The sequence below is a fragment of the Amborella trichopoda genome, chromosome 1, assembly GCF_054954075.1.
Source record: "Amborella trichopoda isolate Santa Cruz 75 chromosome 1, AtrichopodaSantaCruz75HAP2 v2.0, whole genome shotgun sequence".
Lineage (NCBI taxonomy): Eukaryota > Viridiplantae > Streptophyta > Magnoliopsida > Amborellales > Amborellaceae > Amborella > Amborella trichopoda.
In genome coordinates this window covers 43,089,581-43,104,624 of record NC_142336.1, presented here as the reverse complement: position 1 = coordinate 43,104,624, position 15,044 = coordinate 43,089,581, and the positions used below count along the sequence as shown (strand labels likewise).

Sequence of the window (15,044 nt, the reverse complement as noted above, 5' to 3'; positions counted from 1 at the left end):
AGGTATCAGAGCTCACGAGCTACACAAAGTACTGTAGCAGTGTACGAAATTACTGTATCCGTGTATGGACAGCATTGTATCACTGTACAAACGTCACTGTAGCATGGATTTATTGTGCCCGATATCAACCACAAAGAGGGGAAGTTACAAGTGGGCCTAGGGTTTGCTGATTTTGGCCAAAGATCTGCCAAAAACAACCTAGATCTTGCCGATTTCCGTCCTTTTTTGCTGATAAATTGCTTAGGGTTTGTGATTTCGGCGAACCCATGGCGGCGAGAAGGGGTAGAAAGGGTATTTTCGTGGACCCGCTGCGTGATCCTAGAGATAAGAGAATTGAGGAACTTGAAAGACAAGTTCAGTAGTTGACACAACAATTCGCAACCCTCAATAATGGGCAAGACTGTGATCTTTCAGCCCAAGAGCATCTCGAATACAACCTTTTTCACCATCGCACTCCGTGTGTGGAGTCGAGTGATGAGGATAGCAACCGGTGACCTAGAATGGCATGCATCACTCTAGGGATGTCGATTTGAAGGTGGATATACCTGATTTTGACGGTAAGCCTCAACTCGAGGAGTTATAGATTGGTTAAATACAGTAGAAACAGTTTTTTATTATAAGGAGGTACCTGAAAATAAAAAGGTAAAAATTATTGCCATAAAATTGAACAAATGTGCTTCGGCATGGTGGGAAAAACTTAGGGCTAGAAGAGAGAGGTTGAAAAGCCTAAAATTAATACATGGGAGAAGATGAAAAATAAATTAAAAGAAAAATATTTGCCTGAAAATTATTTACAATCCCTCTACCACAACATGAATAATCTTCATCAAGGTGAAAAGGGTGTAGAGGAGTATACCGATGAATTTCATGAGTTGATAGCTAAAAGTAATGTGGTTGCAAAGGAAGAACAGTCCTTAGCTCAATATGTTGGTGGGCTAAGATCATCTATACAAGATGTGGTGATTTTACAATGCTATTGGACCTTAGATGAGGCTTACAACCTCGCAGTTAAGGTTGAAGCTCAATTGAGTGGTCCATCATCAAGGTGCGCTACAAGCGAGGGTAGCTCAAGCAGCCGTGGAAGCGATTTTAAGAGAAAAGGTGGAAATTTAGTGGGTGGACAGTCCTCACGGGCTGCTGGCTCGTCCAAACAGCAGGAAACTGTGGGTAATGGGGCTGGTTCTACTCGTCGAAATCGCTGAAACAATAGCACTATAAAATGCATTAACTGTTCAGAGATTAGCCATGTCTCTTCTCAGTGCCCGAATAGAAAATTTGTGGCCCTTACTGAGGAGGTTTTCGAGGAGGACAGCAAACTATCTTTTGATAGGGACCCTATGTGGTAGATGAGGCAGATTGGTTGTGTACTAATATTTTCCACACTCGATGCACGGCCTAAAGGATTGCAATCTTATCATTGATGGAGGCAGCTGTGAAAATATTGTTTCTCAGGAGATGGTAGACAAGCTGAAGTTGAATACAGAGACCCATCCAGAACCATACATGATAGCTTGGTTCAAAAGGGGAAATGAGGTAACAGTTTCTAAACTCTATTAGTTTCTTTTTCTAATGTTGTGCCTATGGATGCATGTCATTTATTATTGGGTAGACCATGACAGTATGATAGACATACCATACAAGATGGATTTAAAAACACTTATTCGCTTTGTCAAAGATGGGATAAAAGTGGGTTTAGATCCATCTAAGAAAGAACGTGCATCCAAATCTGACGAAGGGTGTCCTAGCCTTCTTTGGCTGAGTTTATGGAGGAACTGGAGGAGTCGAGGATAGTGTTTGCAGTGGCCCAAGTGGAGGAGCAGCCTATTAGTTCGGTTCCCCCACAATTACTATAGTGTTGTCACTCCAAATGAGCTACCAGAGGTTTTACCACCCATGAGGGACATCCAACATCACATAGACCTCGTTCCCGGGTCTAGCCTACCAAACAAGGCTGCATATAGAATGAACCCAAAGGAACATGATGAGTTGTAGAGACAGGTCGCAGAACTTCTACAGAAGGCATTCATATGAGAGAGCATGAGCCCTTGTGCTGTCCCGGCCTTGTTGACGCCTAAAAAGGATGGGACTTGGCACATATGTGTGGATAGTAGGTCCATTAATCAAGTACCGCTTCCCAATTTCGCGCCTAAATGATATGTTAGATATGTTGGTCGATGCTAATGTGTTTCCAAAGATAGATTTAAGGAGTGGGTACCATCAAATCCGTATTCGATCTGGAGATGAGTAGAAGACTGCATTCAAAACACGAGAGGGCCTTTATGAGTGGTTGGTGATGCCATTTGGCCTCTCTAATGCGCCCAATACTTGTATGAGAGGGATGAATCACGAGTTCAAGCCTTTTATTGGAAAATTCATGGGGGTATACTTTGATGATATTCTAGTGTACTACATTGGTGAACCGGCGCATATGGAGCACTTACGGTTGGTGTTTGATACGGGAACAACAATTGTATTTGAAACCATAAAAAGTGTGAATTCAGCTCATCTTTCTTGGCTATGTTCTTTCAGCTAAGGGAGACCAAAGGAAGGTAGCAACTATCAGGGATTGGCCTACTCCTACTACAGTTCATGATGTTCGCAGTTTTCATGGGTTGGCTACTTTCTACATGAGGCTTATCAGAGGCTTTAGTTTCATCATAGCACCTATCAAAGATTGTCTGAAGGAGGGATTCGTATGGACTGCTGAAGCTGAGAAAAGTTTCCAATTGGTAAAGCAGAAGACGACTGAAGCGCCCGTGTTAGCTCTTCCAGACTTTGAAAAAGTCTTCGAGTTGGATTGTGATGCTTCACATGTTGGAATTAGTGCAGTGTTGAGCCAAGACGGTCGCCCTATTGCCTTCTTCAGTGAGAAGTTGAATGACACCTGCCGACGCTATTCTACTTATGATGTGGAGTTTTATGCTATTATGCAAGCCTTAAGGCATTGACGGCATTACCTGATTCAAAGGGAATTTATTTTGTTCTCAGGTCACGAAGCATTGAAGTATATTAATGGGCAACATAAACTAAATTAGTGGCATGCTCGAGGGGTATCCTATTTGCAGGAGTTCACTTTTGCTATTCGGCATAAGGCAGGTAGTCAGAACATAGTGGCAAACGCTTGGAGTAGAAGTCGACTCTATTAACTACCATGGCAACTGTTATTACTGGGTTCGAGTTTATGAAGGATCTTTATGATAATGACTTGAGGAAGATATGCGACCAGTGTTGCAGTGGAGTTGTTGGGGATTTTATTATTCAAGATGGATTTCTCTTCAAAGGAAACTGCCTTTGTATTCCGACAGGTTCCCTTAGAGAAACCCTAATAGCAGATCTTCATGGGGGACATCTTGGTGGACATTTTGGTCGAGACAAACCATAATATTGATGGAGTCTAAGTACTACTGGCCAAAATTAAAGAGAGATGTTAAGCAGTTCGTTGAGAGGAGTCATACATATCAACTGGCTAAGGGGCAATGACAAAATACCAGACTTTATTCTCCACTTCCTATTCCTAATGCACCTTGGGAGGATGTTAGCATGGACTTTATTTTGGGACTTCCAAGGACTCAAAGAGTTATGGATTCTATATTCGTGGTGGTGGATAGATTCTCAAAGATGGCTCATTTTATAACTTGAAAGAAGACTCTGGATGCCACACATGTTGTTAACTTGTACTTCAAAGAGGTGCTGAGGTTGCATGGTGTTCTAAAGACGATAACTTTAGATTGGGACACAAAGTTTCTCAGCCATTTTTGGGGAACTTTGTGGAAGAAGGTGAGCACTCAGTTACAGTTTAGTAGCGCTTATCATCCGCAGACAGACGACCAGACTGAAGTGGTAAACCGTACCCTTGGCAATCTTTTGAGAAGTATTGTGAGGGAAAAGAACAAACAATGGAACCTAGCACTGCCTCAAGCTGAATTTGCCTAAAATAGTGTTTGCAATAGATCTACTGGTAAGAGTCCTTTCGAGGTGGTATATGGGAAAAACCCTATACATTCGCTTGACTTGGTTCCTGCCCAGGTAAATGGGGAGGGTCATGTGATTATTGAGGACTTGGTTGAACAAATGAAAGGAATGCATGAACAAGTGCACCCTAGTCTAGAAGCCAATACAGCCAAACACAAGGAAGCAGTAAACAAGCATCGTCGTTTCAAGGAGTTTAATGTCGGAGACTAAGTAATGGTGTATCTCAGGAAGGAATGACATCTAGTGGAAAATACAGCAAGCTGAATGATCGCAAGGCAGGACCATTCAAGATTTTGAAGAATATGGGCAGCAATGCTTACAAGGTCGCTTTACCTTCACACATAGAGACTTCAGACATATTCAACATTGTTGATCTGTCAAAGTATCATGGTATGGAGGTGCATGAAGATGAAGATGTGAACTCGAGGGTCAGTTCTCCTCAACCCAGGGAGAATGATAGAGATCAAAGCCATGAGTATCTTCTATGGGAGCGACACATTCCTCCTAATTTTCACTCATATTTAGAGGATGAAAACCCTATGAAGGGTTCCAAGAAGAACAAGACGAGCAAAAAATAGTCTTGGTTTTTTTTAGTTTCTAAGGCTATTTTGGATGTTTTTTATTTAGGGAAAATATCTCCTTATCCCCTATTTTGACTTTTATAACTCATGAGACCCAAGGATTGAAAATATTACATGTAAACAAAAGGCCTCCATTAACCCCTTGGACCCCTTTGACCATGAATTTTTTACCCAAAAAAACACTAAAATGACACCCTCTCCAAATTTTTTTCATTTGCATGAACGTTCTCTCTCTCAAATCACCGTCTCTCTCTCAACTCCATCTCTCTCTCTCTCTCAAATCACCGTCTCTCTCTCAACTCCATCTCTCTCTCTAAAACCCAAAGTTGCAGAGAAGTTCCCCTCTTTCTAAAACCTAAAGCTCTGTGAAAGAGAGGTAAAGGAGGAGGAAACATGCATCTCTTCATCAGTGTTGAAAATGTCTACTTTCATTAGAGGGAGAAGCTACAGAGATTGTTGAGAGAGGATTTGGTTTGCATGAAGATTATCAACGCTTTGTTCTTGTAGGTGAAAAAGGCATGTGTAAGCTCGAGCTTTGTCCCCCTCTGAAGAAGAGGAGAGAAGGGCCTTCAATCCCTCTACTGTCTCAACACTATATTCTGCCATTAGAGGTGATGCAAGAGAGAGAAAGCAGCGCCTTGATGCTGCTTCGCCTACTTGAACCTAGTAGCGATAGACAGATACAGGGGAAAGGGCATAAAAAATGGAGGGAGACCGAGAGAGCAACAGGCACCAAAACAAAAGTGATATTTTACTACAACGGGAGTACAATGTTCATTTACTCCCTTGGATAAACCTGCTTTACTCCTCCGTCAAAAGACTTACCAAGTTGCAGAGAAGTTCCCTTCTCTACATCGTCACTCTCTCCTCTTTCTAAAGAGGGGAGATAATTTTTAGAGAGAGAGAGACGATGTAGAGAGGAACTTCTTTGCAACTTTGGGTTTTAAAGAGAGATGGAGTTGAGAGAGAAAGACAGTGATTTGAGAGAGAGAACGTTAACGAAAAAGAAAATTTTTTGGAGTTATTTTAGTGTTTCTTTGGGTCAAAAATTCATGGTCAACGGGATCCAGGGGATGGCAATATAGAAAAGATGGAGGCCCTTTGCTTACAAGTAATATTTTCAATCTTTGAGTCTCATGAGATATAGAAGTCAAAGAAAGGGGATAAGGAGATATTTTCCCTTTTATTTATTTATTTCATTGCTGGACCATTTAGGGACTTTTTAGATATTTTAATTAAAATTAGGGATTTTAGTTTCAAGTTATATTTAAGTTAGGACCTTTTGGTCAAAACTTAAATTGTATGGACAAATATTGTCCAAAACAATAATTTTTAATATAAATAAGGGCATGGATGGGCTAGAAAGCCATTCATGTATTCCTCTCTAAGGAAAGAAAGGCTTTGTCTTGTAAAAGAAGCCTAAGGATTGAGCCCTAGGTGGGAGTAAACCCTAGAGTTTCTCCAAATTGTGTGCTTCTTGTTGATTTTTCTTGGTTTCTTCAAGTTCTCCTACATCACATTTATCGGACCAGCAAAGAGGAGATAATATGAAGATTTGAGGAGGAGTTTATCGAGGAGTCTAGGGTTCGAATAGGGAAATTTTAGGGCAGTAGAGTAGGGGTGTAGGTTAGAAGGTTGGGGGGTGAGGATAATTTGGAATTGGAGGCTAAAGAATTGGAAAAACTTACAAGGATTTCTACTGTGATGGGGCAGCGTAGGAGACAAGTGGGAAGGGGCAGAGAAGAAAGAAGACGGCTCCAAAGATGCATGCCATCAGAACCATGCACAATTAGAAGTTCCTTGGCTTTGTTTAGCATAAAAATAAGCAAGACTAAGGATTCATGGAATCAACACCATAAAATGAGGCATCACCTCATAATGAATCGAATCTAGCAAGAAAAAGCAAACTTCATTCTCAACTAAATCAACTCTGGCCATAGTTCTGCATCTGCATATATAGAGTTTCAAGATGCCTAATCCTACCCTGGCATAGACTCCAATTAATCCTAGACTTGCCTAACAAACCAACTTCCAAAACTTAGGAACTACGTAACCTTTACATATACGAAATCATGCATCCTATTACAAAAAAAGTATTCTTACAAAGAGGAAGTAGACGCCATCAACCATTATGAGGAAACTACAGATCTTATTTCGAGGTAGAACCTAAAAAACTTTGTCCCTTCATAAAATCAGTAAAATGCATATTAATTAATTTTTAAATACAATTTTTTACACTTAATTTTCTAGGTAGACTTTCAAACATGATGAGAAGCTAGAAGAACTCGGGCCGGGGAAAATCCATAGAATTAAGAGTCATGGAACTCTATACTACTTCTATAAAGTCAACTATTTCTCACTAAAAAAAAAAGAGAAACAAAGAATCATAGAACTTGAAGAGAGACCAATGATTTGGGATTTGGATCACCCCAAGCAGGAAAACAGGTGAAAAGTTATGCCTTCGAGAAGCAGCCAACACCAACAACTGGATAGAACCAAATCTCGATCACCCACACAAGAAATTTACTATGTAAACCTGCAAGTTGATATATGTGAAACATCTAAGGTGCTTCAAATCAAGCCTTGACCTGAATAGTACACTGCTTTGCTCTAATAACAAGCTGGACATGGGATCCATTAGTGGGATGATTTAACAAGCTCAACCCCAAGAGGTGCATATCAATTCATAACAAGGATGTGTTCAAAAAGGGAGGCCCTAATAATTAACTTATATTAATCAATTAAAAGACTCAAATGCTTGACACCAATATTTCAAGAACACTCGAACACAACCAAATAATATAAGAATGTTTAGGTGTTTCCACTGCTCATTAATCAAATAACCAAAAGGGAATAATACCCTAGGTGATCTCACTCTCAATGAAAACCAACCTTTAGTCCATCAAAAAAATTCGGAAAACCAGGAAGATGCTGAGGTCAGAAAGTGGACAAACATCCCAAAAACTAACATTCAGTATGACGGGCCAATATGTTATGAATATTAATCAACCTAGTGATAATAATAGAAATTAGTTACATTTTGACTTTTTAAGAAATACTAGGCCAAATTTTTAACTAGCCTGCTGACATAACAGAGTCACCTATTCTCCAAAAGAAGAAAAAGGTCATTTGTCAGCCAACAGGTGGTACAGAGCTCTATGTCTCAACCACCTAGTTGCACATACCCATGCCTTTCCAATCGCTTACCCAGTGGAAAAGGAGAAAAATAAATTTATTCCAGGAAAGCTAGATCTATTTATAGATGGCTTAGTACTCCCAAAATATGCTGAAAACAACTATGCAGAAAATATTTTAGAGGATATACTCAAAACAGCTAGCTTAAAATTGCGAAGAAGAGGAGCATACACTTTCTCGTTGATCACTAGAGCTAATTTTGGCATCTGACAGCTGACCACCTGAATCTTCATTTCCTTGCTCGTTCAAAAGGCGATTCTGCTTAAGTGTTTCATTCATTGCCCTTACAGCTCTGCACGTCACAAACTAGAAAATTAAGTGAAACAAGATCTCATATAAGTGGATAACATCAAGTGATGCAATCATACAAACAAGCATTTAAGATTTGTCTAATACCAAAAGTTTTTAGAGGACATATGTACTAAACTTACCTAGAAGCCTGTAATGTTAAAGCTATTAACTTACAACATTTAACCAAGTCAAAAAGCTATGGAAAAAGGTCAAACAAAAACCTTTCTTAAGCGGTTTCAACACATACTTCTCTAAAAGAAGAATGTTACTAAACATATGGAGAACTCCCGAAAGGTTTTTGGATCTCTTTTGCTTATTTTGAGAAGATAAAAACCCTGGGTTCTCTAAAAACGTCCCTAGCAACCTTCTACCATCTATTGCAACGGACATAAGAGGGATGACTTTGTCTCTAAAAAACCCAAAGCTCCAAGCATGATTCACTAATGAATGAATGAAAGAAAGATGGTCAACTCTAACCTGACAGAGAGCCAAGCGAAGTAAAATGGAATAAAAATAGAAAAGAAGTGATGTAAATATCACTATCTTGAAACAGTATCAATTGAGCAGTGGTCTTAACATGGCTCTTTTTCGAATGAAATTCCTCGCTTCGCAGAGGCATTGGTATGACTTTCTTTTTCAATATCACTATGTAAAATGGACTTCTTTAATATTAATAAGTGGAAACTAGAGGAGCTAAACTGATTTACTGGGCCCTCCACCATCCTAGATCCCATTAATGTGAATGAAAGATACCTTTCAAGATGAGCGGCCGGTGAATACAGAAAACAATGATGGAGTGCTGAATGGCTTTAACAGTGAATAAAAACTCATTTTGGACACAAGAAACCTCATCCTAGTCAGATGGAGTAGTCAAGTGGGAAAGTTTTATATATTAAAAACTCAGGTTATATCCAAGTTTTTCCTTAAATATAATGTTCTATCTCATTTTGACTATCGGGTGTCATCTTACACTGTACTACATCGCGGTATAACTTAGGCGAAGTGCTAGATTAATTCCTACGATGGACACCTTGTTCTTTTAGTAGTTCAAACAAAAATTTGAAAAACTAGCTGACTGAGTTAGTTGCCAAGTTCAAGTGCACGCTGGATTTAAGCAAGCTGACAGGTAAGTATAGATTAAAGGTTCATCACAAAAGTGCTAGGTGATAGATGGAAAGTAATGTTGCTGGATTTCTCTCGGTTGCTTACAAACATTTTTCATACTCAAATATCAGAAGGCCACTCTAGTAAGATTAGGTTTGGAAAGGTAGTGGGATTGAGTTAACGAACCAAATGCCAAGTTGGATGATGCAGTGGAAGACACTCATATAATTGAGTAAGTCAAGGATAGAGGCATAAAGAATTTCAAACATAACCTTATAAAAAGGATACCTATTAAACTAATGGGATGAAAATCATTTATACCCTTGGGTCCCTTGATTTTGGGAGTGAGGGTGATGAAGGCTGTGCACATCCCAGTGCTGATTTGGATGATTTCCCTTTATCATTGAAGAAATCCAGGAAAGATTTCATCTCTACCAAGGGCAATCACAGCCACGTGAATAATGTACCAAAATTTGTTGTGTTTTTGTGAACTTCCTTAGTGACATAGAAAACCAAGAAGATAAAAATTCTCACTCAAGCATTAAAAGGAAATATACAGACAAGTGCGCTATTTGTAGTGAGATAGGGAAATGCACAAGTTTCTTGGATATAAGGATTTTTATCCCCACTACCCACTCTAAAGTATAATCAAAGTGCCTTTTAAAATCGCCAATAATCATATTTCAGGAGTGAACAGATAAAAGTGAGATTGAATGTCACTTTATCAAGGAAGGTTATGTAAGTTATGACCATAATTACCCAGAACGGGAGCCGGAGGAGATCTGGGATCGGGAGTGGCAGCGTGGAGCGAGGTAGGCTCAAAGTTCCACAATCAGGGGAATGAGATCCGTACATGGCTAAGGAAGGGGATCAAGATCCCTGACTTTCAGGGAGCACGTTGCATATCTACTCAGAAGCGAGTTTCTTACTAAATGGGATCTCATTCTGCAGCTATTAGGATCGAGGTCCTTGAAGTTCACTTTCTCCTATATTGGAATGTGGGAGTGAATTCCAATGAATAATATGTTCAACTTTTTTCCAAATTCACAAATCCAAGACTGTTGCGATACATTGTTTACGAAAAAATAAATATGGTGATAGGCTATGATCTCCTTTGCAAATCAAAAAAAAAAAGGGAAAGACATTGCCGTATATAATTTTTCCAATGGCTCTCCAAGTTACCCATAAGGCAACCCACGACTAGCTCGCATAGGTTTACCAACACTTGAGCGATAGAAGTCCTTCAGGAGGTGGACATGACCCAATGAACTAACCCCAAGGAAGTTAAGCGTATTGACCAGAACCTCACTTCTCAATATAACCGCGAAGCGACTAACTATTGTACCTCCTTCCACCTTCCTCCTCTCTCCTAGCCCACTGTTGTTGCCTTTCTTTGAAATTAGACGCAAGTCACATTTGAAAAGGTGTGCATAGGTTTGTACTGCATAGTACGTAGGACATTATGGCATTCAGAACGTTTTCAGGTCATAAAAAATTGGAAATCCACACTCCATTGTATACGAACCACAAAACTTTGCTGGTGAAACTCGCTCCCAAAGTATAGGATACTCGGTTCCGAGTTGGTGGAATCATGGTTCCGCTTGATCATAGAACCATGCTTTCTGGAATGGGGATCTAGTTCCCATTTACATGGAATCAAGTTCCTCAATTTCCTGAATCGAATTCCAAGTATTAAGTAATCGCTTGGAATCAAGACCATGTGTCACAGAGTACGGGATCGAGCTAATGGAGCGGAAGAGGACCCTTAGAATGTTCAGTATAGTTATATATTTAGTATAGTGAGCGTTCCCCTTTCCATGGTACTTTGATAAGTAACATTCTCACCCCAAGTGAAATCATCGGCTGCATGTTCACACACATATAGAGAAGCCAATGAGATGAAAAATGGCCTTGCTGAGGAATGAGAGGGATTGAGTTCCTTACATGTGCCTATAACTTCTCTCCTTAGTCCTCCACTATATCCCATTTCCCCTTTTGCTTTCTTCTTGATGTCTATGTCGCTGTTTTTATGTACTCTTTTATATGCAACTTGATGTACACATAATCCCTACTAAGAGAATGTTACTTATCAAAAAATGGACAAAGGTGAAAAAAATAAAAAGGGGGGGGGGGTTAGGTTAGGGCAATTCTTCCTCTCCCTTGCATACCTTCAGAAAGCCCAAGATGCAAACATCTTCCCAATTTTCCATGACATGGAGCACACGTTCAAATATATACTGTCAGCAAACTGATGCTAAACCCACGTTCACACCACTAATATGTATGAAATTCATAGTTCTATATTTTTACAAGCATGTGACTATAGTATTTCAGCCAAATAGGACATGTAGTCATCATGCGTCAAGGACGTTATGACATACCCATGTACTTCACATCATTCTTTTCACTCTATGGAGGACACAAGTGTCATTTCAAATATTCATGAAGGTATTGTGCTCACATGTAATACTGTGGTCAATTCATACAATGGGGTACAAAGGACAAATATAAACTGTGCGTGGAGAATAAAGAACCCAGTATCTTTGGAGAATCAAGATGAAGAGGCGAAACCATTCTCTAAACAGGTATTGATGTTCAACGAGAAAATGGGGAAGATTGTATTTGAGTAAGATAATGGGAAAATGTATCTTTGTCTCATATAACTTGATTAATTCAAGAAATTCCATCTCTCAGGTCCTTGAGTCTTGTTTCAACATTTTTCAGGGGTTCAGTTATATTTCTCTAGAGCTCCCAAAGGAAACCAGTTTCCTTATTATTATGACTTATATTTTGACAATAGTTGGGATTTTTAGGATGCAAACAAGACACAAGTTTTCCAACATTGTTCAACGACTCATGAATAACAAGTTTGTAGTTCTGCATGCTTTATTCTACTTAAAACCAAGTTCTGAGATTAGTCCCTCTAATACAATGTCAATATAGTAAAAAAAAATACATGAAATTCTGACCACATTTCACTGATGAACTGTGACATCTACACACTACACACAGTCTAACAGGTAACAATGGCCAAGACATTGCCTGACATATATGAAATGCCTGAACATATATGAGGTCATATGAAAAAGGAGATTATATATGTACATATGATCAAAACACATGAAAAACACATGAACAGAACAACCAGAAACAATCCAGAAGTTTCATAAACACGCAGAAGCCAACATAAATGGGTAAAGCATCCCCGAACAACTACAGCTCAGAAAATAACAAAATGTACTAGAATTAGAAGAAAAAAAAAATCTCCACATATAATCATGAGCTCTCCTCTCACACATTATCCCAACAATAAGCATACCTAGTAGAAAGAGCAAGAATATTCCATATGCCAAACAAAGTTGACCACTAACTACAGATAGAATGAGAACAAATACACATGGTTTGGAGGAAATATCAACCTAACAATGTCATCACTGATCTCAGGAGTAATGCTAATACTTCGCCTTCTTATCCGTCGTGCATCTGATGTTGATGCTCCATCAGACCTGAAAAAGTTGTCACATCAAGATGAAACATGTCTCTAGTCATAGTATTCAATCCAGAGTTATCAGAGATATGACCATTCTAAGAAACATTCCAAAGCAGTAATCAACAAAACTGAAAACACCATATCATAAGATATGACAAATTCTAAAAGTAGAAGTCTACAACCTAAAAGTTGTGATTCTATACATGTGGTATTAAGAAATGTGTTTAGCCAGGTTGATCAAAGATTTAGAAAGTAAAAGACAAAGAAAGTCATTGGCCAAAAATAGGTGAACATAGTAGTTTTCAAAAAACATAGGTCAACATAGTGTGACACAAAAACCAGAATTCATTGTACGAACTGATGACCAGACCAGGTAAAGAGTCAAAATTATTCACAAGTCTCCAGCACTAAGAAGGCCACAAAAGCACATCCACGCTCAATCATAATTTTAAATAGAACTTCAAAAAGCAGTGCACGCAAATGGTAGTGCCCAATCATGTGTTTTTGCCATTTCTTGCTATACCCATGTATCATCATCAATAAATATCTTTCACTGTCTAATATGATAGGTAATAACCATGCATAATGTGCAAAGAAACGAGATATAATTGAGTTACATGTACAAGAATTTTTAAAAGTATCTGCTTGCATCAGAAATCTCTTGGAGAAAACGAGAAGAAAAGAGCAGAATATTCCTGCATAAGGAACCAAGTGATGAAGGAAACAAAGAAAAAAAGGAGTTCAAGCAGTAAATACTAAATGGCATGGTAGAACGCATTGTCAGCAAGATTCTGAGCAAATAATGAAGACCATCAAGAAAAAAACAAGCAGAGGCCAACACATATAGTAATCCTCAGACTACAGCATTATGAATTTCTTCTCAAAACCTAAATACCCCAGGACTATCAAAAGATGCAACCTAACTCATGCTGAAGGACACTTTCTGTTATTTACACAATCAGTAGCTGATCAGAAAAAATGGAGACAGACAAATAACAAGGAGAGATTTTGACAACATGAAAACCCCTGACAAACAAACCCAAGCTTGAGTCTAGCTATTCATATAAAGAATAAGATTTGGTGTGAAGGGTGATATATAAGATTGACCTCAGACATGACAGAAAAACTGCTGACCTATTTGGATTAAAGAGGAACGGAACATCATGTACGATTTATGGACCAAAATATTGAAGATAGAAGCATCAGAGCTTCCAAACAAAAAAATTCCTTAAACTAATATTTTTACTTTCTAATAACTATGGCAAAGGTTTTATTTTTCACAATGTTTGAATTTACAATTCATCACAAACAACCAAATCTTTCAATATGCAGAAGCGACAGCAGGAGGGCATAAACATTATCAGGATCTTCGCTATAATGTAAAAATTGTAATTATGATTTGGACAGGTGTCCAGAGTACAGGCCTTACGAAGGTAAATGTGAGTGTAATTCAAAGGGAAAATGAAGAATAGTTAACTCCTTTTTATTTTGGGGGGTAGTTCAAGAGTTAGTAATAAGAAAAAACAATGGTTAAAGACAAAAAGCATCATGAATGGCTAATGATATTATTTTCTTTTGATGAGTAACAAGGTTAATAATCAAAGCACAAGTATACATCAAGTTGCACCACGCACAGACAAATAGAGACAAAATAACTAATCATCTCAAGGCCAACTAAAATAAGGTATGGGAAGAATCCATAACATGTTTGATGTTGTATGCGTTATGCCTGACTAGCTAGATTTGTTGTAGACCATGAAATATGGTAAATATGCTTGAAGCAAAGAGAGAATTTCAGGATTCATGGACGACAATAATCTGAAGTCTTCCGAGGACGAAATCTGCAGTTACTAATATAAGTGTCCCTCCTAGAGGTATCTAAAACATCACTCTTGTGTCAACCTATGAATGGCTGGCTACTGATGTGTTCCATGTATTTGAGAAAGGGGAAGTTGTTTAGTGTTCTTGGAGACTTTTGGAAATTGTAGGCTTAGCATGGTCAAGGATATTCATGCCGACTGATTTAAACTACTGACAAGTAGTCATGCTGAAGTATCATCCAAGGAGACTTGCTGCATATATTTACGTGGATCAGAATGGGACTCCTTAGCCCGACGCTTGGGAAACAATTAGAGGACCATGTATATCCATGTGCACAGAAGAAAGTTCAAGAGTAAATCAGTTTTGCCCCATACAATTATAATAAGTTACGGCCTGGGAATAAGGGATCTTTGGCGCGTCACACTAATTCCCAAACTGTTTTGGTAATGCGCTTTTTTTAAAGTCAGTACTGTTTTTTTGTTTAATGGATTATTATCCAAAAAAGAAAACGTATTTTAGTATGCAGTTTTAAAGGTAAAACAAAGATGTGCCAGAAATTACACCCTAATTGCTTTCCACATAATACTTGT

General features: G+C 38.6%; 1 protein-coding gene across 25 annotated transcripts in view; it reads right to left on the bottom strand.

Annotated features, from left to right (window-relative positions):
* LOC18442125 (uncharacterized) overlaps positions 1-15,044 on the bottom strand; it is a 90,872-nt gene that overhangs the window by 33,973 nt on the left and 41,855 nt on the right. For all 25 annotated transcript variants that reach the window (XR_016055255.1, XR_016055279.1, XR_016055253.1 and 22 more), the window contains 2 exons: positions 12,563-12,649; positions 7,920-8,040 (listed from right to left, as the gene is read on the bottom strand). Coding sequence is in view for 12 of the 25 variants with exons in the window: in XM_088866307.1 (XP_088722433.1) it covers positions 7,920-8,040; positions 12,563-12,649 (208 nt within the window). In the remaining 13 variants the exon portion in view is untranslated. The remainder of the gene's footprint in view (positions 1-7,919; positions 8,041-12,562; positions 12,650-15,044) is intronic.